The 26071-nt window shown below is 40.3% G+C and overlaps 1 protein-coding gene across 1 annotated transcript in view; it reads left to right on the forward strand.

The window, feature by feature from the left end:
* Window positions 1–336: 336 nt before the first annotated feature.
* The window catches only part of LOC147683337 (calcium-activated potassium channel subunit alpha-1-like), a 799658-nt gene continuing 773923 nt past the window's right edge, over window positions 337–26071 (forward strand). The window contains exons 1-3 of the mRNA XM_086942523.1: window positions 337–383; window positions 5531–5621; window positions 7960–8071. Coding sequence (XP_086798649.1) covers window positions 337–383; window positions 5531–5621; window positions 7960–8071 — 250 coding nt within the window. The remainder of the gene's footprint in view (window positions 384–5530; window positions 5622–7959; window positions 8072–26071) is intronic.

Here is a 26071-nt window from a genome sequence, read left to right on the forward strand (position 1 = left end):
CGTATTGGTCCCCTTGAAGACTTTCTAAATTCAGCTCTGGTGGTGTATTGGTGTGCCCCAAGAGCAAAAGTCCTAATGAAGACGATCTACACATGTTTCTGCTATGTCTGAAGATAAGAGAATTCTGGGAGGCCGTGAGGCTGTCTGTCAAAAGCTCTAGGCCTGCAGATCAAGTTAAGCCCTGAGCTAGTTATATCTGGAAGAATGGATCTGCAAGGTAAAAGTACAGATGATAACGCTAAACTCACGTTTTATGCTATACTGTTGGCACGGAGAGAGATTTGTAAACTAGGGGTTTCCCCGCCCCCCCCAACAGAATTGGACTGGCTACGAGCCATGAGATTTATTGCTAAGTTAGACATTTCGGATCAGACTAAAAAAAGGTACAGATGTTGGACCCCATTTTTCTTAGGTTTTGGGTGAGGGAGTAGGTTTTTCTCTGTTTTTGTTAAAATATAAATCCAATGATTAAGCCTTCGCCTATCTCGGCTGGTTGAAGTCTTCCTAGGCAAAGTGAAGATTTGAGGATAGCGTGGACACGCTCTGGAGGAAGACTCTCTGTCCCACTCACAAAAGGGGCCATGTTTGGAGGAGGGTCTTATCTCAAAATAGCGTTGTCCAAGCCCTTTTCCTGCACAGCCAGGGTATGAGGTAAAAAGCCCAAGGGCGGTTTCGTTGCCTAACGAGCGGCGAGAAGGCCAATGAGGATAAAAAAAAAAATAACCCATGTTTTTATTACATAACATAACATGTGTATTTGTAAAGCGCATGTTCATCCAGAGGTTTCTTGGCACTGAATAACAGATGTTCATTGTTACCCAACTCAATGGTACTCATTTATCGACCTCAGATGGATGAAAGGTTGATTGGACCCACCGGGATTTGAACCTGTAACCATGAGGTTGAACACAGTCCACTGCAATGGAAGCATTAGTCCACTGAGCCACCAGACCCAGCAGACTGCCTAATGCGGCAACAAACAAAATAAGATACATATAGAAAATGTTAGTGTCTTGAAAATTGAAATCCAACATTACAAAATAATCTAACGTCGTTTATGCACCTTCTGCATCAGTCTGTTCACATTGTTTGAGTAAAGGATGTCAGCTGCCACGCAGTCCACTGGAAATTACCCAAATAGTAAAATTAACTCTTAGCTTAAATGTCCTAAGACAGCAAACTGGATTTTTCTAGTTTTTAACACAATGGTTCACAGTGGACTGCCTGTTAGCCTAGAGCATAGATAAGTAAAAATAAAACATATGTAAAAAAAGAAATATATATATATATATATATATATATATATATATATATATATATATATATATATATCGCAGCGTACTTCCAAACAGTTGCGTCCAGAAAAATAAATTTACTTCCAAACCCCCTACACCCTGACAAAAAATAAATAAATATATATATATATATATATATATATATATATATATATATATATATATATATATATATATATATATATATATATATATATATATATATATATATATATATATATATATATATATATATATATATATATATATACCTGTATATAATGACCAGTCCAAAGTAATGCGATCACTCAAAGGATAAGGATAAGTAGGTTTATTTATAGTTACGCGTTTTGCTCGCATAGCAAGCTTGCTCACACACTGATTTCAAGGAAACACTGCAATACATAAGGATTTCAAGTAAGGAAAAAGACCTAGTGGCACAATGCAATGTGAAAATGGCACCAATTTTGAAGTGTTATATTCCAGTTACTAGCAATCAAGTTACTCTCATTGCAGGTGTACAGACATGTAAAACTTATAGATCAGGGGTGCATTGTTTTGCCTCAAACTGTACAAACACAACAGTTATGTTTAGCAGTCAAGAGAGGTTCTCCATAATGGCTCAAATTAAAATTGTTACTGCTTCTGTTGTTGATAAAGTTATGTGCATTTTAATTGTACAGGCTATTTACAGACAGTGCGATCAATGCTACAAATGATCACATTGAGTTGTACAATCGATACAGTTCGCGTATGGCTGTGAACCCGATTGCCAACGCTTTCTAGGACAGTTAACTGTTGGTACAAGAAAACTTTCAGGCAACATAGCGTCCCAAAGAAAGACCAGTTTAATAACACAGACTAGTGGAGTGGTACTCTGGTAGTGTGTGTCCTTGATGTCTGTATTACGCTAGTACACATGTGGCTGGCAGATTGTGAGGCTCCAACAGGACGTGCAGACGTGGTGTCAAGTAGTGGATGTGTCAGTATGTTGCCTGATACTCTGTAATTACTCTGCTACGAGGAAATTGAGAATGTGTGCTCTTGGTGCCCCAAGTGGGTTATGATCTATTCATGGTAGCTCTGTGGGTACCATTGCGCGTGACCTAGTGTCAGGTGCAGTGTCCAATGAGAAGAGTACTCAATTATGGTACCCAAGCACTACAGTAAAGTTGCTACAGATATGCTCTGCCAGTGCTATAATACGATAAGAACACACTGTTGAATGTCTCTGTTGCAGTAGTAACAAATGTTCTGTTCCGTTCAAAGATCTAACCCAGTATGCCTTCCATGCCCAGATCCATCAGCTATTGATTCCACAAACAGTTGAATAAGTGAAACAAAATAGTAGGAACAACATTATTCTGCTTGATGGCCCCCTACATGACAAGTATCGTAAAGAACAAATGTTTTGAAAAATACAAAGTGGTATCTTTTATCGGTCAGTGCTGCCCTACACCCACTTGCAGAAGTGGGCAAAGAAAAGGGTAGGGGGTGAGTCGACTTTTCCCATCCTGGAGATGGCCCCTTCCTTTTCTCCTGTGATCAAAAAGAGAAAAAACATACATGTTACAGTTTCAAAACAGTACGAACAGACATTCTATAATATGTCATTATTGCTGCAGGTCCAACAACACAGCTTATAGTTTGGTACCTTTCACTTCGGCTAAGCCTAGTTTTCATAGAGATGGATACCTAATTCTTTGTCCTGTTTGTGTCCTCCAGGGGTCTTAATTTGGAGGTTTATAATATGTCAGGATTCTCTTTTGTTTAGGTGAAGTGCCCTGTTGCCTTCCCTAGGCTTCTGTTGTATTTGTTCAACAGCAAAAGTCAGAAGTGAGTTGTTTGAGAGATGGTACTCAGCCAAATATCTAGCAATAGGGTAATGTGGGTCTTAGTTACTAATGGCTCTCATATGTTGGTGTTGTACTTCCAACATAGCGTAGTTTGTGCTGGCATTCTAGTATGTAGATTACAAAATTTGAGCCAAATGTGAGAAATAGACTAATGTTTTTTTCCCCGTGTGTGTTTGGTAGGGCTACCTCATGGTGCTGTTACAGCATGCTTTACAATGACCACACGGGAAACATCCCTGTAAGCCAAGGTGGGTGTTGAGGCTTGTGTTGGTAATGTCCCCCTTCATTAGCATATCCCTGAGGTTCCTACCTTTTCTGTATGTGATTTGTGGTCAATTTGGTAGCTTGGCACCAATGGTGGGATCTGTCGCTAGGACATTCCAATTCTGGTTAAGAATTTTTGAAATATCTTTGGATTCTTAATTGTACATGAGAATAACCCTTGTGGTAACTTCTTCTAGTGGTGTGGGTTTCTCTTGGACTGTATTTTCTCTGTCAATTTTGCTGACCTTTTCCTTCCCTCTTTCCAATACCCATTCAGTGTAACTTCTTTTCCTGAACCTGCAAATCATATTCTCTTGTTCGGTCAGGAAATCATCCTGATTACTACAGCTCCTTTTCGCTCTTAGCAGATCCCCGTAGGGGATGCTCCATTTCAAAGCCTCTGGGTGACTGCTGAGAGTGTGGAGGAGACTGCTGCCTGCTGTCAGTTTGCGGTGTAATTTAGTGCATAGTTGGTTATTCCTGACTTCAACCACAACATCCAAGAACTCGATGGATTCATTTCTCATTGTGTATGTCAATTTAAGGTTAAACTCATTGTCATTCAGATTGTTTTGTTTATTGATTGTTCTTCTAGCACTCTCTTCACTGCTTTCCATACAAGGAATAAATCGCATATATACTTGAGTCACTTTATTACCTTGCCCCCAGTGTTGTCTGGTTCTAGATTTTTTTGAACCTCTTCTTCTCACACTCTGAAGAAAATGTTGGAAAAACTGGGGGCAAAGCAAGTCCCCATGACAGTACCAAAGATTTGCTTGTATAATGTGCTGTTAAACATAAACATGTTATTATACTAACAGAATTTCATAATTTTGACTAACATCCCTATGTGTTCCAGGTAGCAGATTTTTCTTTTTTTCCCCAAAAAATCCTTGTTATCTTTGGTGTATGGAGGTAGTGACAAGACATACTCACAGAGAAAGTGGTCTATATATTTCGATATGTGTTCCGAGACACACCATATAGAGGAAACTGTTGGTCTCCCAGGTGGTTTGGTGGGATTTTTGTAGACGTTGGGCAAGAGGTAAAAGATAAGCATTTTAGGATAATCACATTTTAAGTAGCAGTATTCTTCCCAATTAAGAATCCCATTGTCCTTCCATGTGTTCAACATCCTCCATATTATGACTAGTCTTTCATTATACTCTTCCATATTGGTTACAACATAGAATCTGCTGTCACAAAGTTATCTCTCCACCCTTTTCGATGTACATGGTGCTGTTTCACAATACAACGTTCCCTCCTTTGTCTGCAGGTCGTATAACTAGATTCTCATCCTAAGATAGGCTTTTAATGATTTCGCATTGGTTCTTGGAGAAATTGGAGGATGTGTGTGTTTTTCTTTTCTTTTTGCGAAATTGCATGAGATCTCTTACTACTATATAGTGGAATGCATCAAAGTTGTCATTTGGCATGTTGGGGAAGAAGATGGATTTTGGTTTGAATTTGGTTGTTGCTGGTCTCCCAGTTCTCTTCTATGGGACCTAAGCCTTTGTCTATGTAAATGTCTTGCATGGCTTGTAGAGTGTCCATGTCTCCTACACTGAAGATATTACTGTCTTCTATGTTCTTATTGCCACTGGGTTCTGTACTGTTAGTAATACATTCTTGGTCAGGTGGTCTTGGTCCCCTGAGAGTGTGCCATTTTTTTAGTTTGAGTATTTTTACACATTTTTACATGTCCATTCTAGTTTACGGATAATGGAAGTTGTTGGACAGGCAGAAAGACAGGCCTAGGCAGAGTGTTTTCTTCTCTAGCATAGATAGAGGTTGGTAGGAGAGGTTCATGATTGTTTTATTTACCGTTTCATCATCCATTACATCTGTATCTTTCAGCCAGTTGATTTATTTCCCATGAGCCTCTTTCCTCATCCTCTTCCTCTTTTGTTTCCTCTGTCTGAGTCGCTTTCTTCTTCGCCAATTCCTTCCTGGCTTCTTCCTATTCCCCTGCCCCATTGTCCGCGTCCTCTCCCTCGTGTCCTTGCTGGTGGTACTGTTCTTGAAGTCTGCCTCCCCGTCTGTCCATCACTATTCCATTTAGATGCATCCATTAAAAAAAAGCCTGTTTTGTGACTTGAAAATTGAAATCTAACATGATGAAATCTTTTATTCTAGTTTACACACCTTCTGCAAGACAAGCAGGGGGCACATCATCACTACCGATGTTGCCATCAATACTGTGTACGTCTTCTATTTTGGACTGCGGGTAAGAACACAAAAAACACTATGAGCAGCTGGATGAGTGACTGAACACATTACATATATCACAGGAAGAGGTGAGTGCGGGAATTATTGTTAACCAGTATTTCAAACTCACTAAGGGCCTAATTATGATGTTGGGCAGACTTAAGTCTGCCCAACACCGTCTCGATCCTGGGACTGACTGACCGACCTCAGGTCCTGATGAGGCTGCAAATACTTTGAAGGCGGAAATGCATCGACCATTACCTCTCTGGTAGAAGCAAACATTCACAGATTGAAATGAGTAATCAATTATCCTTGGTTGGGGAACTAAATCAGAAAGTCATAGAAAAGACTGTGGTCCACAAATGTTAACTTGTGGTTTGATTCCAAACTAATACGGAGGAAGAATGGAACCAACTTCACATAAATGAAATTGGATGTACAAATATTTCCAGGAAAGGTAAAGAGGGACAATAATTTTGTTTGTTTATATTGATGAGTATTTGTTTAAAAAAGTGACATATGAAAAAATATGCTAAAAAAATAAAATAATGCCAACTACTAGTCTTAGAAAGATATGGTTTCAGCAGTTGTTTTTGATATCTGTTGACATAATTAACTTAGATGGCTTTCCAGACACATTCAGTGTGTTTTTATAAGAAATACGTGTTAAAAATAATTCCTGCACTCACCTCTTTCTGTGACTCACGGTAAGTTAGCCCAAAAGTGTGAGTGTTGATTGGATATCCCCTTCTTATTTAGCTGAATACATTACATTTAGCAGATGTGCATAGTGCAATGTACCATTTATTGATTTTGTGGAAGGTGGGCAGGGGTATGGCTCATGAGAAGTAAACCTTTGCATGGGTCATTTGCCCACTCAACAACGCTAATATCTTATTGCCCTCTGTGGATAGGCATACATGGTTTATGCCATTGTGCTTCTTCAGGTGTATAATTTATAAACAAAACATATCATTTGAACCCAGGCACAATTTAATTGCTTCAGTCAATTGTGTGAGTAGTAAAAACAATGGAAAAATGATCCAGAACAACTTAGGAACTATGAATGAAAAGGGGAAAAAGAAAAAATACCATGCAGTAATGTTGGTGAGTCTGAAGAACATTATATAAGAAATAAATACCCCCATCAATGCATGCAAATAATATTGCAAGTTTCCGCTGGGTTCAATGAAGAAATAGAGCCACTAGCCAGATGCTTCTTGTCTCAATTTGTTCATGCAAAATGGAAAATTCAATTAAAGCACAATGCAATAATGAGATTTGCATCAAAATCCACAATCTCATACAGTGAAGGGATAAGGATTAGGAACCATGGGCCAGATGTACATAGTTTTGTGTTTCCGGTTACCTAATAGCGAGTCTTTGCCATTCGCTATTAGTCAATCACAATCAGTGATGTACTAAAGTCTGTTTGAGATTCTAAGTGGATCGCAAATAGACCTGTCTCGTTAATATTCACGAGGTAGGTCGCAATCTGCTACCCACTGGAAACCACTGAAATCACAAAGATGGTGGTCTGCGGGGATCAGCAGACCACCATGTCTGAGATTGCTTTGAAATAAAGTACTGTTTTTTCTTCAAATCTAGCTCATTTTACTTACAGGAAAACTGGTGGAGTTTCAAAAAGAAAAATTAAAAGTTTTCTTTTCATTTTTTAAGAGTAGGCAGTGGTCCGTGGGACCACTGTCTGCGCTTTAAAAACATTTTTACAATCACTCATCAAGGGGAAGGGGTCCCAAGGGACCCCGTCCCATTTTTGATTGGGTTACCAACTACTTGAAGTAGGTGGTAAAATGCAAATGTTTTGCAACTGCATTTCAACCACAACATATTCACACATAGAAAGGGATGACCTAAACACTCCCCTTCCTAAAACCAAATCGTAAACCCATTTTGCAATTTGGTAATAGTTTACCGATTCACAAAATAGAGTTCTGTGCATACAAAAAAGCTTTTTTGTGGTTGCAAACAGCCCAATACTGTGAAATAGGCCACTACAGAATCTGTGAAATAGGCCACTACAGAATTGGGCCACTTGCGAGCTCAAAAAAGATATGTACATGTTTCCTAGTATCAAAGTTGTAAGTTAATCTTTTCTGTGATACCAATCTACAATAGGACCCTAGAATGTAGAAATATTTGTGAAATTGTTTATTTGAATAATAGCTTAAATGTAATCTTCAGCATCAACCGTGTTTGCTGTTATATTTAATACAAGATAAATTGCAAAAAAGAAGTTAACAATCCATGAACTGTGTTTCAGATTCCATTAAATTATAATAACGTTACAGTGAGAAAATAGTAATACTGCATATTATAAATTGTACATTTTGTAGTTTGTTGCTGCAGAGGATACTTTGAGATTCTGGCTGGAGTTAAATTCAATTGTGGACTTCTTTACGATCACTCCTACTTGTATGGAATATTATACGGGGAAGAGCATTATTGGTGAGTTGCCTGTTTCTAGTAGTATTGCTCAATGTGCCTTAAAGCTGTTTGATCTATATGATTTTAGTGCATGGAAATAAAAAACTTCACTTTTGAGAGAAACATTGTGTTTGCATACTCATGAACGGATATTATACATTTTAAATTGCTCTGTAATTTTGTTTGAGGTTCTTTTTTATGGGGAAAATACTTAAACGGAATTTTATTTGACCGTCCCACGACATTCACCTACATGTATAATTTGGCTGACAGGGAATTGTGCCACAAAGTTGGCGGAGGACCCTTTCCACTAAACTGACAGTTTTACTGACCTATTAAGATTCGGGTGAATCATCTTGTTTCTGCTGGTGGTGCTGCCGCTGGTTTTGCTAGTGGAAATGGCCCAAAAGACTAGGGACCTTCGGTGTAAGATCAGATCATCCGTTTAATTTAAAGGGTACCGTCTACTGTCCTTTTTTTCTCTTCGGGACCAACAGGAAAAGCCTTGAAAAGAGAAAAAACAAAAATGATTCTAGGAAAACTCCTGGAGTGTCATGGTCATTGTTTATTTGTTTTATAAAATACAAACAATCACTTTGAGTTTGTTTTATTAAAGCAAAAATGTTTGCTGAGCAGTTGTATGAAACGTGGAGGACTCTCAGAAAACTTACAGTGCTTCAGAAAAATCATTGGGTCGGTGGCTGCTCTGAAGACATAGACTCCGCCAGCCTGGCAAAGATCTCGAAATATGATGGGTGGTAGCTGGCAAAGGGAGCAGAAGTTCTTATCTCTGCTGAGCTGGTGAATGGAGGGCCACCCATCAAGCCCTATTAACGCCAGGTTATTACTTTTGGCGGTGTGAGGGTGGGTGGCTCACCACCGCCATGACCCTACACCACCATGAGTAGCCGCCGCCCACCCTCCAGATTACTAGTCAGGGGGGCGGGCTGGCGGCTCGGTGGTCCCATGGTGATGCTGTTTAAAAGGCTCATGGTGAGCATGAAACAGCACCACTATGGGACCGCCAGTGCACTTACCTGCACAGGAAGAAATGCTCCATGTCGTTCATTTTTCTTGTGCAGGAACTTGAGATGCAGAAATATAGGGGGGCACAATATGTTCCCCTCTACATGCACATCCATGCACAGGAGCAAGAGCGTTACTCGTCGCCATCTTTTTCATGGCGGAAGAGCCTCCATGACAGAGCTGACTGTGAGAAAAGTCATAATATGCTTGTCGGGGCTGCAGGGCACCACCAAGCATAGTGCAGCGCTCAGACTGCTGCTAGACTGCCAGGGAACAGTGGTTCTCTTGCACCTGTGGCAGTTCAATGGTGGTCTGCTTGGCGAAGTCCTTATAGGGTGCATGGACTGCCGGTGTGACAGTGGCTCGACTGCCACCACCGCGCCCGGCGACTCTGGCAGTTTTCGGACCGCCATACTCGTAATTAGGGCCTTTTGAGAGCCATTATTGGTGGTCTAGATACATTAGCATTTTTACACTAATACTAGAATATATGTTGTAGGGTGACTGTAACAGATCATAGGCAGAGTAGTTGAAATTGTACAATTATGTATAGCATAATAGTAGGAATTCTTAACATCGAAAAGCCATATTGCAATGTATAAAGATTCCATGTAAATTCATACAACAATACAGAATATATATTACCTAATAAATCTCAATATTAAAAGAGAAATCAGTTTACAAATGATGGTATTAACATCATTTGGTATATACATACACCTGCCACATAAAAATTAATTAAAAAAGTATATTATAAATAAAAATATTAAAATGTTTACTATTTCTTAAACCTACATTTTGCACTACATTGAGTACAACAGTAGAGAAAGTGTTGGAGAGCGGAGGGGTAAAATTTACTATTTCCACTCCAGCGTGTGCAACAGTAGGGAAAGTGTTGGATAGCGGAGAGGTAAAAATGACTGTTCCCTCTCCAGTGAATGCAATAGTAGGGAAAGTGTTGGAAGCAGAGGGGAATATTTTACTATTCCCACTCCAGTACGTGCAACAGTACGAAAAGTGTTGGATAGCAGAGGGAAAAAACTTACCATTCCCACTCCAGCGAGAGCAACAGTAGGGAAAGTGTTCAATAGCAGAGGGGTAAAATGACTACTCCCATGGACAACAATTCAAATTTAAAAACAAACTAAATATCAACTACAATAAAAAAGACAATAAAAATCAAAAAAACAAAACGTATAAAAATATAAACAATTACAAAAGATAGAAACAAGTTGTATTGTTAAAAGAATCTACAAATTACATACAAAGGTTAATTTTTTCAAATTTAAAATTAGTTTACAAACAAATACCTATTTTGTAATAGAAATTAGGTATAATCAAAAATATAAATTATTACATGAATTTAATAATTTTTCCCCACCCTATAACACCACACAATTTAGAACACACATCTAAATTAACACAATTAATTATCAATTAAACAAATATTAATAATTAAAAAAAACACATTAAAAAACATTAATGTACCAACCAAACACTACCCCTATAGATCCAAAATCTTCAAAAAGAATAAAAATAAACAATTACCAAAAATAATTATCAAGTAATAAATGAATATTAATGATCAAGTAAATATTACTTAATTTAAAGTAAATTAGTTTCCACGTTCTACCCCAATAAACACACAACACATACCTAAAAATAATTACAAAATTTCCATAACTCATTTTGAATTAATACATTATTATCAATTAATCACAAATCAATAATCAATTAAAAAAGGTTTACTTCCCACCATTTATGACTAAAAAACCCACAACTCACACATCAAATAATTACACAATTGTCATATTTACATTTTAACTAATTAATAAGCATTATTAAACAAAAAATGAATTAATTCAAATAAATTACCTCCTACCCTATTCCCATATAAACCCCACACCCATTTCTAAACAAAATGACAGTTAAAAAGCAAATGATAAATAATTATTCATAAATTAATTCCCTTAGTTAACACTATGAAATAAAATTGAATAAATATTAAATGGCAAATAGTAATACATTTATTAAAATTAAATTACTTTCCACCCTATTCCTCTATGAACTCACAACCCGCTCCAAAACAAATGGCACAAATACCATAATTACCAATTTATTTACAATAATTAACAATCAATTAAAAAATAATAATTCCCACAATTAACAGTATAAAATCTTAAATAAATATATATTCATTATTAAAAAATAATACAATTGGATTATAATTAAAGTACTTCCCACACTATTCCCCAATAAACCCACAACCCGCTACTAAATAGAGGACACAATTAACATATTTACCAATTAATTAATTAATAAAAATGAACAGCCAAATTTTAGTTAAATAATATTAAATTAATTCCCACACTATAAAATCTAAATTAAATAAATACTGATAAATAAAAATGTTTTTTTATTATAATTAAAATACTTCTCACCCTATTCCCCTATAAACACACAACACACTCCTAAATAAATGACACAATTAACATATTTACCAATTAATTAATTAATACAAACTTACTAGCCAGTTATTAATTAATGATACATTAATTCCCAAAATTAACACTATAAAATTCAAATTAAATAAATACTAATAAATAAAAATGAATATTTAATTTATGATAATTAAATTACTTCCCACCTTATTTCCCTATAAACCCAAAACCTGCTATGGAACTAAAAAGCAACATTTAATTGAAAAAGAATTAATAACTACTAAACATTAAATACATAATATTAAAAAACAAAAGCAATATTTAGATAAAAAATGAGCACATACATTTAAAATACATACTAAAATGCATAATACTAACTAAAACAACGATATTTTTAACAACTATATTTTTGCAAATGATATTAATGAACGATAAAGAGGCTTTGGCTGGAGCCGATGTGAGCGAACGCGGTCTACGAGGCTGCGTACGCCGCTTCCCCCATAACTACACATCCTGGGCCCCGGGCGCGAATATATGTTATGTTAGCTGTTAGCTGTATATATATATATAGTGCATAGCTATCCCAACATCGGGGCATCCCAGCGCTCGTGGACGGGAGATCAGGGAAAGTGATGCTAGCTGGATGGAAAGACAGCCAGGTATAGTCTGTTACTGAAAGACTAGGGAACACCGGCGCAGCAAGCACACATGTTGTGCACTCGATGGATGAAAACAACCAGGTTTTGATGTGTTTTCTAAATGCCCAGTGATCGCTTGTGCTGCGTGCCGAAAGTGGAATAGAGTTCCATAGGGCTGGGGCCAAGGACCTAAAAGAGTGCCCTCCCGCTTTACTCCTGAGTACGCTAGGAGTACAAGCCAGCTGCAGGTCTGCTGATCGCAATGCTCGAGTTGGAACATATCATGTACAGAGCTCTTGCAGTATCTGGGGGCCAAGCGGTGTAAACCTATTGGTGGCAAAGAGATTTTTTAATTGGATTCTCTGTTCGATAGGCAGCCAGTGTAGATGGTGGCAGTGCTTAGGGAGGGCAATTAAAATGTGGGCAGCCACATTCCGTGCCCTTTGAAGTCTGTTTGTGACCATTTTATTTACATCGAGTAACAGTCCATTGCAATAATCGAGACTTGACAGCATCACCGATATAGACACAGTTTTATAAATCTGAATGCCCCAGTTACACGGGGCCATGAGCAGTGAGCTTTATTTCTTTTTGAAAATGACCTAACGCTCTGGATTTTGCACTGCACGACGCAGCCCAGTCATTAACAAGATGGTGCCCACTCCGTAGAGAGGTGCACACAGACGCAACAGACCACCGAGGACGAAACAAAACTCGGCGGGGAGAAGAGGCTCGATCACAGGGAAAACCCAGAAAAAAGTTGGCACGAGGGGAGCCTGCAGCTTGGGGCCACTGTGATGACCGGATGCGTGTCTACCTCACAGCGGGGTTCCGAGATGAGAGCACAGAGGGGTGTGCAGAAAGAGTGTGCCCTTGAGCAGGAGGTGGGCGGACCAGACGATTATCCATGAGGGGGAGACCACCTGAATCAGTTCCCGGGGACCACTGAGGCAAGTGGCAGGCATCTGTTGGACCTGAGTAACGAAGATCGGTTGTCAGAAAGAGCAGAGATCTGAAAGCCCTGTGTGCCCTGATATGAGAACGGAGGAGGCGGGGGAAGGAGATAAGTGGGGCTGACCTGGGGAGGTGTGTAGCTCCAGCAAAGGGGAGGTCACAAGCACTTGAAAGAGCACCGAGATGGCGAATTAATAATATATGGGTCATAGGAGTGCCGGAGAAAGTGGAGGGCACGAATATGTTGAGCTTCTTGGAGGATTGGCTCTGAACAGAAGTGGCCCCAGAGAGACTGTCACCCTTCTACGTGCAGGAAAGGGCCCATAGGGTCCCTGCAAGACCACCTAGGCCAGTGGCCCCTCCTAGACCAATAGTGGCATGCCTTCTGTAATTCAGGGACAGAGATTATATTCTGAAGCAAGCCCGCCAAAAACACGGGCTGCAGAGTGATAAAAGTGCAGTACTGATCTTTCTGAACTTTACCAGGGAAGTCCAAAGAAACAGAGCATCTTTCTTAGATGTCAAAAAGAAGCTTCATCAACTCTAACTGCCATATGCAACGCTATACTCAGCGCGGGATCGAGTGGCCGATCCAGCGGGGACTCTATTCTTCACCACACCTCAGGAGGCATGGGAATGGCTAGACACTCGACGTCCGTAGGAACATCACCACTTATATCATCGGATCCACCTCAACAGAGTCTCTGCAGCAACATAACTGGATCCAGAGCTCCTTCACCTAGGGAACTCAGTCTTGAACGCGGAAGAGTGACACAGGCAGTTGTGAAACACAGCCAGACTCCATCCAGCCCTATCTCGAGTAAAAGTGGAATGGACGTGAAAAGATCGGAGGGTTCGCCAGCACTCAGCGAGAACGACACCTCAGAGATGGAGTTACCGGAGATAACGCCCCAGACAGCAGACAATATTGTCTGAAGGCTGCACTCTGGAATGATAGGCCTGCCAGCCACTGTGACACAATGTAGCCTGAACTGGCAGGGCGATCAATAGAAACTGCAGATTGAACCCTTGTAATAAATGAACTCAGAAGATTGCTCTGGGGCTGTTTATCTGTTTTAGGTATTGGGGCGGGGGGGGGCGTGGTTGGCTTCCGGGTACCGAAGTGAAAGCCACATATCTCTGTAACCACTAGTAGACTTTTTTGAGTTCCGATAGAATTTGGATGGAAACTGGATTCTCTGTGCGATAGGCAGCCAGTATAGATGGTGCAGGAGATGGGATGTATGGCACTGCTTAGGGAGGGCAATTAGAATGTGGGCAGCTGCATTCTGTGCCCTTTGAAGTCTCTTTGTGACCGGTTTTATTTACATCGAGTAACAGTCCATTGCAATAATTGAGACGTGACAGCACCACCGATATAGACACAGTTTTATAATCGAAGTCCCCAGTAATACCTGACCTGTGGTGGGGGAGTTAGGGGTTCAGTTTGGTTCACTGGGTGTTAATCAGGGACAGGCGTATCACATTAGGGGTATTTAGTAGGGGCATGTTCTGCACACTGCAATGGGATCCTCACTAGATTTAAAATGTATTTCTTCGAATGTAAGGGGGATGCACTCAATGTTGAAGCATCATAAAATACATGCATATTTGGTCCGAAGGGGGGTTCAGATTGCGCTACTCCAAGAGACCCACATAATGGCAAAAGAGTGGGGCACTGCAGCGTTAATGGATATGCCAAGTGTTTTATACCAATTATTCGCCATTTGTCAGAGGTGTGCTGTTCTGGGTGAGGGCGGGGTGCCAGTTCAGTGCATGAAACAAATGACAGATCCGGAAGGAAGGTATATTGTAGTAAGTGGGAGGCTAGACGGCAGGGACATAATGTTGGGGAGTCTATATGCCCCTAACTCGGACCAGCCCACCTTTTTAACACAGCTTTGTGGGAGATTAGCTTCATTGTTAACGGCGTCCATAATATTAGGAGTTGACTTTAATTGCGTAACAGACGTGGGATGCTGTTAATGCAGTCATTAGGGGGTGTTGTATTTCAGAGATGGTAGGTACGCGCCAAGTGCTCCTGCAGGATATACAGATTGCAGATCAATGTTTATGAGAGCTAGAACAGGAACGACCTGAGAGTACTGACAAGCAGGGGGAACTCTTAGATGCTAGAGCAGCAGTGGCGGTTCAGGTTTAACGCCTTTGTTGTTTGATTACAAAAATACATAACCCAATCCCATTCCGAGAGGGATAAATCTGAGGCCCTTTTGACTTGGTTGGCTAACCCAGCCAGGAGAGGAACAGTAATTTTGGAGCTTAGAGGACAGAATGGGGATGTTTGTTGTGATCAACAAGGTATTAATGACTTGTTCCTTGATTATTATACAGAACTATACAGGAGTAGACTGACCACAGAAGAAAAAGAATAGACAGGTTCGTAAGGGATGTGGAACTGCTGGTACTGGATGAGGGATTAGTAGATACCCTAGGCCGGGATGTTGAAATGAGAGAAGTGAGAGGGGCTATTGAAAACATTGCAAGGAAAAGACACAAGGAACAGATGGTTATAAAGGTGAGCAGGACTCAAGACAAGACTGGGATTGGGTAGCAAAAACTATCAACATCAGACAGAAAGGTCCATGACAGAACGAAGAACCAATCAGGAATGTGCCAAAAATAAAGCCACTGTTAAAACTATGTTCCTGGAACATAAATGGCTTTGGTCCGAAAACCAAAAACAAAGATCTTTTGTCATACTTCCAGTAGTATGACCTAATTTTACTCCAAGAAACCTGGTTGGTAGAGCAGTTTCACCTCTACGGCTACAAAACATACCACCTCCCAGCCAGTGGAAACTCAAAGTTTGGACACCAGAAAGGAGGATTAACTACTTACACCTCAATAAAAACAATAAACACAGTAAAAGAACTGCTGAACAAGAGCATATCCAATAATGGAATTAATGCAGCACAGTTGGAAATCTCAACCTCAGGAAAAAATAGACAACAGCTATTCCTGGTAAATACCTATCTGCACCCAAAAGGAAAAAAGAACGTTGCAAGGTCCCTGGTGTCAGAACTGACAGAACTAATAACGGAAGGAGAAACGCCGAATTTTATTGTATCAGGTGATTTTAACATGTTCCTATCAAAGAGCCCAGGAAACAATCGGCCCACAGAAGATCAACTATCTGAAAGGGGGATCCATCTATTGGAAGAGTGCGTGTGGGGAAAACAAACCAATCTATCCAAAAACCTATTAAAGGACCTAACAAAATTGGGCCTGATGTCAATAAACGGACGATGACCTGGAGATCGACCTCAAGCTGCGACCTTCCACAACTTCAACTCTAGCACAGCGATAAATTACACCTTTTTATCTTATCCTCTTTTCATATTAGTAAATGACTTCAAAATTGGCACGTTTGACTGCAGCGACCATCTCCCGCAAGAACTGACCTTGATGGCACAGGGGACAGCACAAACAATTCCAAATGACGTGCAAAATTTAACGATCACGTCAAAGTGTAAAAGAATTAAATGCAAAACAAGCGACCCAGTAAAACTTGAGAAAGATGCCAAGATCTGCTGAGAAAGTGTCAAATCACGGTATGATAATAATATAAGCGCCTGGGAAATCTTCCTGAAAACTTTTGGCCTAGCTAATTCCAAGCGTAATCCCTCACAAGAATCCTACGCACCAATGAGCCAAAAAGAACTACTTGCCTGGTCGACAAGCAACCAAAAAACTCATCCTCAGACACCTCAAACCCGCAAATTAAGGAAATAAAAAGCACAATCAATAGAACACTCCACTCTGCGGTTTGCGGAAAAACAGGGGCAACAACAGCCTACAGACTGAACTGAGGACATTAAAGAACAACAAGAACAAGATTTTTTCGTGGTGAATAAAACAGGATACCGTAGAAGAAACATGGGCGAAATTTCTCTACGACACAAAAACTAACAACAGCGCGAGATTCTGCTATACAGTAAACAAAATTGAGAATCCTAAAACCCCCTGGTATAAATTTCTATATAACAGAAGAGGTCTGGGTAAAACATCTAACTCACCATTTCAACAACGAAACCTATGAAGGAAATCAAGACTCAAAGGTCTGGCAGCAGAGTCCGAAGGGCCAAAAGCCACTAGCCGAGGAGACCAACTTCCCAGGCTTAATATCACAGATCAAGGGAAGAATTGCAAATGGCGGGAAAGAAGGAGCCTCAGGGCAAAACGGAATTCCCCCTGTTCTTTACAAGCAGGAATCAAATTACTCGGCTGAGCAACTGCTCCCACTCTTCACGAAAATCTGGGCGGCAGAACAAATCCCGACCTCCTGGAAGGGATCAATTATCGCCCCGATCTATAAAAAAGGCAACAGGAGTGAAGCAAAGATCTACAGGCTCATTGCCCTCATAGACATAGACGCCAAATATTTCTCGGGTCTCCTATTAGACGAGCTAACAGACTGGGCGTCAAAGAAAAACTTAATCTCAATTAATCAGACCGGCTTCCAAAAAAACACAGGGACAACAACAAATATTCTTGCTCTCTCTCTCTCTTAATAGACTCCACTATTAAACAAAAAAATCTGTTATTTGTGTGTTTTATTGACTATTCATCTGCATAGACGGAGGAAAACTCTGGGCCAAGCTCTCCAGCTGGGATGTTGACCCTAAACTGCTGAATCTATTGGTTTTATTGCACACAGAAACCTGGATTCAAATAAAACTGGGAGCAGGCAACTGTTTATCAAGGGAAATACCAACGACAAAAGGACTGAAACAGGGGTGCGTCCTCGCACCGACCCTGTTCAATCTCTTTATGTCCGATCTCTCCGCAGACCTTGATAACTGTAATCATCATGCCCCAAAGTTAGGGGGCCACACTCTGTCCAACCTACTGTACACGGACGATTTAATATTAATAAGCCGAACTCCCATAGGCCTTCAACACCGAATAAACACAACAAGCAACTTTTCAGAAAAGAACAGGTTAAGTATAAATTTAGATAAATCAAAGGTGATGATATTAAATCAAAATTTCAAAAAGCAACACCCACAGTGGTACCTACGTGACCAGAAGATGGAAATAGTCAAAGAATACAAATACTTGGGCATAATCTTCGATACGAAAGGCTCATTCGAAAAACAAAAAACGGCAATTAGAAACAGAGGGATATCTTTGGCCATTGCATTAAAGAGCATTAAGAACAAAATAGCAGGCCCAAACCTTATCCCTCTGCTAGATGTGATCTTAAACAAAGTAGTATCCAAAGCAATGCACCGTACACCTCGTCAGCACAATTAAGGCTTGAGTTCGGCCTACAGAAACAACAAATAGCACGCAAGGGTGCTTACGTCAAATGCTGGCACAAAATAAAGAGAGCTGAGATAGGTACCTTGAACACTTACCTATGGAAAGAGCTGGAAAGGAACAAGGACTGCCCTGCAATGGTCTTTCTCCAAGCAGCAATAAACTCCATTGTGCTAAAAGTTCTTTGGGAAGCGAACTGTACACACAAATGCTTTAAGCGACTCGTAAATAAATCAGTGAAGATACTATCCCTGGAAGAAGATAAATCAGCACTTGCCAGGAGGTCTCACGGGTGGTTTGTGATCCAAAGCTACACCAGGTCTCTACCACAGGCTTACCTAGGCACCGGATTCTCACGGGCGGCAAAGGAATCCTTTTTGCAGTTGAGGATGGGGGTAACACTCGGAATCCATCCCAAACTGCAGACTCTGCGGAGACTTAAAGGAGGACGTTTTGCACTTGCTATGCAGCAGTAAAGCCCTAGAGATCGAACGAAGGCGACAACTAACACAGCTTTGGAATCAAAGACATCTGCGAACCCAGTTCCATTACCCCAGAAACACAGCCCTCAACATTCAGCGCCTCTTGGCAGTGTTGAAGACAGATTCCTATAGGAAAGATGTAGCGGCAGTTTTTGCAGTGGACATAGAAAAGGTATTTGATAGTCTCGAACGGCCTTATTTGTTCCACGTGATGTGGAAATTTGGATTAGGGGATACATTTGTAGGCTGGACACTGCTAGAGTTAAAACAGGTAGACTCTTATCTGACACCTGCAGTATGGGCCGGGAGACAAGACAGGGGTGTCCGCTCCCCCCTTTCTTGTTTGCCCTGGCAGTTGAACTGCTTGCAGCTAGAAATAGAACAGGGCTTTACTATCAGGGCCTTAATGTTCATGGGCAGATTCACCACATTGCACTTTATGCAAACGATTTACTGTTTCAGTAGTTGGCCGGGTAGCCTTACTTAAAGTGGTGACCCTTCCGAGATTATTTTACTACTTTGGGTCATTGCTGGTCTGGAAACCGGCAATGTACTTTACCCAGCTTAGGACAATAATGTCGCAATTTCTGTGGGGGACTGGCAGACGGAGAGTAGCCCTGGAGTTTTCATGAGACTGAAGATGGAAGAGGGGCGGGCGATGCCTGATTTTGAGGCCTACTACCTAGCAGCGCAGTTGCAATGGCTCACGAAGTGGGTGGCGGGTCGCATTAGGGGGATAGAAAAACTAAGAGGTGATTTTCTGACCTTAAGCACTCTGTCCATCAAACCCTTTTGTATTGCTTGGTATCACTTTGTTTGCCCTGAGTTGGCATGGTATGCCCAGATGTGGGTGCCTTGCTCACTCTACCACTGGATTCAAGATACTCTGAACTCGGGTGGTGGAGTGAGCTAAAGAATGATGATGGATTAAACCCAGATCAGTTTACTGGGGGTGAGTGTTTGATTTGCTCAAGCACTCTGTCCATCACCCCGTTTGGTATCTCCCTGACCGTAAGAGAATTATCTCAAATAATAGTACGACTTCTCGTTAGAACCCATGCTATTTCTTCAGAACTAGGAACAGCACGGAAATGCTGGAACAGGAGCCTGAAACGGGCAATGATTAAATACCCCTATGCCCCAGAAATCCAGCTTCTTATATGCGAGGCTTTACCTCATGGGGCAGCTGGCGAAGATTGGAGGATTGAAAGGAGCAAGGGCTGTCCACAATATGAAATTTGTATGAGGAGAGCACCAAGATTCCCTTCCACGACCTGCAGGAACGATACAATTTACCTGGAGAGGACTTCCTATTGCACTCCGCCCTCACTGCGGCCATAAGAAAACACTGGAGAGGGGTATTCACTTCCATCCACTGCCAGCCTTCGAATTGTCCATAGTTTATCTGATCTTTTTTCTATTAATATGTCCAACATACAGTGAAGTCAATTGATGGTCTCTGTATTTTATGTGTATATGTACATGGTTTTCTTAGATATGGGAATGTGTTATAGTGTGTTTTAAATGTAAATCAACAACCTATTAAAAAGTTAACAAAAAAATATATTTTTTTGATACTGATTAATAAGTACTTTTAACACCTTAAATAAATTAATTTTTGAGAAATGTATACAACCAAACAACATAGTCATGTGGTTATATGTATTATAGGGCCCTTTGTTTCATGTATTATTTTCTGATTTGTAGCCTGAAATGTACAGCCTATAATTATAGAAATACTTGCATCTAGCATTTTTCCTACCCCACAGAGGGGGATTCACTGAACCACAGACATCATTGGGTTGTCAGTATGTAGTGATGGCAGCAGGTACCTTTGAAGTGGTCACATGTCTATATGGTCGCATAACACAGGAAACACTAGCGTTCGTGTCTGAGCTGTGACTAAAGTGGGAAGCAGACCTTGGAGAGGTTATTCCAGAAAAAACCTGAAGAGGTCTAGTTGAAAGGGCATGGAAGAGCACTAGAAATGCCATAATTCAATTCACTTTTATATCTTACACAGATCATATCTCACCCCAGAGAAGATTAATAAATATTTTGAGACACAAGCAGCAGCATGTCCACACTTTAATAGAGAAGCTGCAGATTTCAGACATATGTTCTTGGACTGCCCACAATTGTGCCATTTTTGGGGGGAGGTAACCACACTGCTGGCCAACATCACTGACAGAGAAGTTGAGATGTCTCAGGAAGTCTGCCTCCTACACTGGTTTCCTCACACTACAAGCAAATTCTTGGATCTGTGCTCACTATTAGCTAAAAGGGACCTCACCATGCACTGAAAAGCACAGAGGGGCCCAAGTGTAGCTAGATGGAAGAAGGAATTCCTTAAATGGGCAGAATGTGTAGGAATAGTCAGAATGCAAATAGCCAAAAGAACGAGAAGTGAGCGGGCGAGGGAGGCAGCAAGGGCATGGGAAACGCTAGTGGCGCGACTTCGGGTTCCAGACGACAGCGGACATGAGGAATCGATAGGGGAAGCCCCTGCAGGAGTAGGTTAGACTACATACCACCGAACAAAACCGAGGAGTTAATCAGAAGGCAAATTGCACCATCTTCCTTGCTGAACGATGGATCCCAATGCACTACCTAGGGCACTTAGGAAGAGGGACTTGGAACAACCGTGTGCTGCAAAGTAGCAATTCGTCTATAACTGACACACCTGGTGGGATGGCAGGGAGGGGGGTAGTTGTAGAAGGGGAATAAAGTTTTGGGTTAAAGGTATTAACAGATGCACAATTCCTGAATACTGTTCTTAGACTACGGGTGAAGGAGGGAGGGGCCTTGTCCATCTAAATGACTTTTCTGCTGAACTAACTGTATACGGGGCTTGTTAGCTAAAACTCCTGGTCAATGATAATTATGATAAATGGATTGTGCATGGAACCTTTCTGAAAAAATCAATAAGGTTTGCTTATTAAATAAATAAATTAAGGACAGGTATTTTTAAAAATGATATTTCTTACCTTAAACTCAATAATCTTGTTCACGATATTCTTGCTGTCGATATTTCTGTGTCACGATATTGCCAACTCGATATTTGTGTAGATTGACATTTTCAACTTGATATTCTGTCCGCATACCCTGTGAAATATACAGTAGCGGGCTCTACAAGCCAATAAATGCCCGTTCCAGGGCCTTTAACAAGATAGCAGGCCTTTACTATCCGGTAGAGCCCACTACAGAGATCTCCATGTCTATTAGAACATTCCCCCCATAGAGGGCAGAATGTTCTAATTTGTAAAACAAAGGGAAAATGTACTTGATGTATATTTGTGTTTAAAAACTTACTATAATTTAATTTTTAAAAAAATTCTACAAAAGTGCTATTGCTAGTTGATGGAGCAGACTGACAGCTTGTCATCAATAATGTTGAGTAATCCTTGGACAATGACGTTTAACAGTTTCCTTTCCACAATAGAGATTAATCAGTGGTGTTGCTAAACAAATGCATAAAATGTATCACCAATCCTACAAAAGGTTGCATTGTCCCAATTTTGTAAAAACCTTTCCTCTCAATAATTGGATGTTTACTAGTAATTAGTGTGGCAAAAAAACATATGTTTTATAACATGAAAACATTTTTAAGAAAAACATAAACATTTAAAAGCAGTTTCATCCATACTAATAATATAAAGAGAGAGCCCAAACCTTTGAGGCGGGTAATCTCAGGAACCACAGCACCAATCACAACACCCAATACAGCGTTGGAAAGGGCAGTTGCAGCAGAAGGACATAGGCTATACAGACGCCCACCATATACATTTAAAAGGTAAAAGAACTGTGCCAGCAAAGTAGTCCCTTGTGAGCGTGTCTGCGTTGTGCTGTGGGCGTGTGCTTGGGCGTGTGCTGGGGGCGTGACAAACACTGAGGGCGTGTGGTACGTTCCACCCTCCATGCCATGTCTCATATTGAGTGCTAATGTTTTATAAAAAGCTAGGTTTGTTCATTAAATAGTTCCATAAAGATTTTATTTGATGGCCCTTCACTGCATGGGTTTTGCGAGAACTATACTACAATATTTGATAATAATTAATAGTCCATGCTTCAAAGCAGCAGCTATGTATTGACTTTTCTTTGATTGAAATACAGTCCAACAACATTGACGCCTTTTAAAGCATGAAGCTATTGTTCTGAATATTGACATTCACATTACTCAACTGTCTTTTAATGGGCACATTTGTTCAACACATATTTTGAGCTAGAAATATTCATTCAAGGGCATAATTTTGCAAGAATCTTCACATTGCAAAAAGGTAATCAGAATGTATAATGACTTAGGGCCAGATGTAGGTGGCCCATTACCGGTCGGTAACAGGCGAAATTAACGAATTTCGGCCGTTACTGACCGGTAATAGGCTTTTCTTATGTAGGGGGCCGAAATTAAGGATTTGGTAATTTACCGAATTGGTAACTTACCGATTTCTTAAATACCGATTTGGTAAATTACTGAATTCCTAATGTAGGGAGCACTTAAATGAGTGCTTATCCCATGTTAGGATTTGTTATTTACCACCACCTACAAGTTGGTGGTAAATAACGGAAAAAAACAAAAAGCAATTTAATGCAAATTGCTTCAGTGCCATGTTGCAGACATACATGCCCTTAGGGCATGTATGTCTGCACCATGTGCACCCATAAACAATTGAGGGGTGCAACAGGGTGTCAAAGTGACACCCTGCCACCCTTCAATGTTTTCCCCCTTTTACCGAATCTGTATTTACCGATTCAGTAATTGACAATTATTCCTATGGGCCTCCAGGCCCATAGGAATGAATGGCAATTACCGAATCAGTAAATACCGATTCGGTAAATACCGAATCTTAACAATTCGGTAATTTTTACCGAATTTTTAGCTACATTGCAGTTACCGATTCGTACATACCGAATCGGTAAAATTCGGTATTTACCAATCGGTAAATACTATTTACCTACATCTAGCCCTTAATGTTTTAGTGTTGTATGTATGAGCCACACATGCCTTTACCACACATGCTGTTACATCATGGCATTAGAACAAGTGTGCCTTTACCACACATTCCTTTACCACGCATATTGTTACAAAGACATGATTAAGGAAAACAGTTGGGCTTTGGAGAGGTATAGTTTACTATTCCAACTCCAGTCTGCACAACAGTAGGGAAAACGTTGGACTTTAAAGTCCAACACCACTTTCTCAAAGCACTTCGTAACGATATGCATGGTAAAAGAATGCTTGGTAAAGATGCATTTGTTGTAATACTTGCGATGTACTGGCATGCGTGGTTCATACTGCGTTGTAAATGCTGTTTCCCATTTTTACAGGGTCCTTTTCGATGCAATTCTACACATGGCTGTTTTCCCCAAAACTTCAAATACACATTATCAGGATGCTGACATTGTCGGATATTAAGTTTGCATGTGCCCATTATTAGCATAAAAGTATCTGCGTCATAGCATTCCATTTCATTCGATTGGTGTGTTATATAACTGTAAGGAAAGATTTATAAATAATGATCAATATGTATCTTATAAATAATGTCATATACTATGGTATTAATGATCTTCCTAAACTGTGAACTCCCTTATTATAGCTATTATTGTGCTAAGGTGGAAGCTTGTCACCGTGGAGAATGTGAGCAAATTGTAGTGTAGGTTGAAGGCCTGGACGCTTCCAGAGAGTTAGGTAAAGACTTGTCACCGAGAAGAGCTCCATCAAACCTTTCTTATAAAAGGAGGTGCAGCTTATCTGAAACAGCCAGCCCCAGATTTATAGGATGTGTTAGCATGCAGTCCATTTGCATTCCATCACCTCTTCACAGGAACTCCTTGATGGTACTGAATGAGTTTACAATTATCATTGACATGGACTCTCTTGTGTGCTTCAAGTTCCAGAAATAAATACGTTGCTCCAGTATCTCACTGATGACCTGTTTCCTTAGTATGGGTATTTCTGATCGCCACTATGACAGGGCTCCGTAAGTAAGATTTGGACGCAGTGTTCATAGTTTCTCTTCTTGGAGCACCATGTATTCAAGGTAAGCCTCACACAAGTGTGGAACACAACCGGTATGATCGTGTTCACGGCTCCTTTTTTGCAGACCCATACTTTCTGGTCTCTGGTCAGTGAGAGTGAGTAGTGCTGCACTTTAGATCCTTTGCATTATGTGACAAGTTTCAAAAGGACCCCCCCCCCCCCAATCCAGACTCTATTATTATCCTAGGTGGGCTCGATCTGCAGATACTTCAGGCTATGTCATGAGGTCTCTGTTTGAGCTCTTATCTTCCTATTCCAGAGAAATCATTGTTCTGGTGATCCTAGAAAGTTCAGAGCTAACCAACAATGCCATGGCCACCTTTATTTATGTAGCAAAATGCCTGGAGTTTGGTGCAGGAAGATGAAAGGGCTAGTGTGATCACAATCAGGCTATAAACCCAGCACAGTTCATCAATCCATCAAAGGCCCCATATTTTAATGAAACATGTAAACTAAAGGTTGGACCAAATTTGTGGGAAGAAACAATGGAACCTAATAATGCTGATGATGAACAAAAATTGTTGGCGTGGAAAAGACAAAATCAAAGCTAAAGGTGCCTTGCTGTGCAGAGAACCAATTGGGAGAAGAAGAGTTTGAGGTATGAATGAAAAAATCTAGCATGCTTGAAATGAAATAAGCTTCCCTGAATGTCTATGTTGATCTGTGGCAAAGGCTGTTGCTACATTAAAGACATGTGATGTTGTTACACCTAAAAATATATGGCAGACTTCAAAGAAAATGTTTTACCGCAATGAAAGGTACATGGAAATTCTGGTACAATGGAATTTATTTATTTATTTATTTATTTATGCAATTTTATATAGCGCGGGCTTTACCCGAAGGTGTCAGAGCGCTTCACAATAGGAACAGAAAAGATACAAACTGAGAACATTACACGAGCAACAGATTGCAGAGGCATACGTTACGTTACATACGGTAAAGTGATAATTGTGAGCAACCAAGAATACATGAGGTAGTAAAAATTGTGAGAAACCAAAAATACATGAGGTAGACAAGGTAATTGTGACACTTGTGAGCAAACAAAATACATGAGGTAGTAAAAATGTGGGCTACCAAAAATACATGAGGTAGTAAAAAGTGCACAGGAGGAAAAAGTGACAAGTGTGCAGGCTACAAGAGAAAATAGAGTATAATTTGCG

This window comes from Lissotriton vulgaris, chromosome 11 (genome assembly GCF_964263255.1).
Source record: "Lissotriton vulgaris chromosome 11, aLisVul1.2, whole genome shotgun sequence".
Classification (NCBI taxonomy): Eukaryota; Metazoa; Chordata; class Amphibia; order Caudata; family Salamandridae; genus Lissotriton; species Lissotriton vulgaris.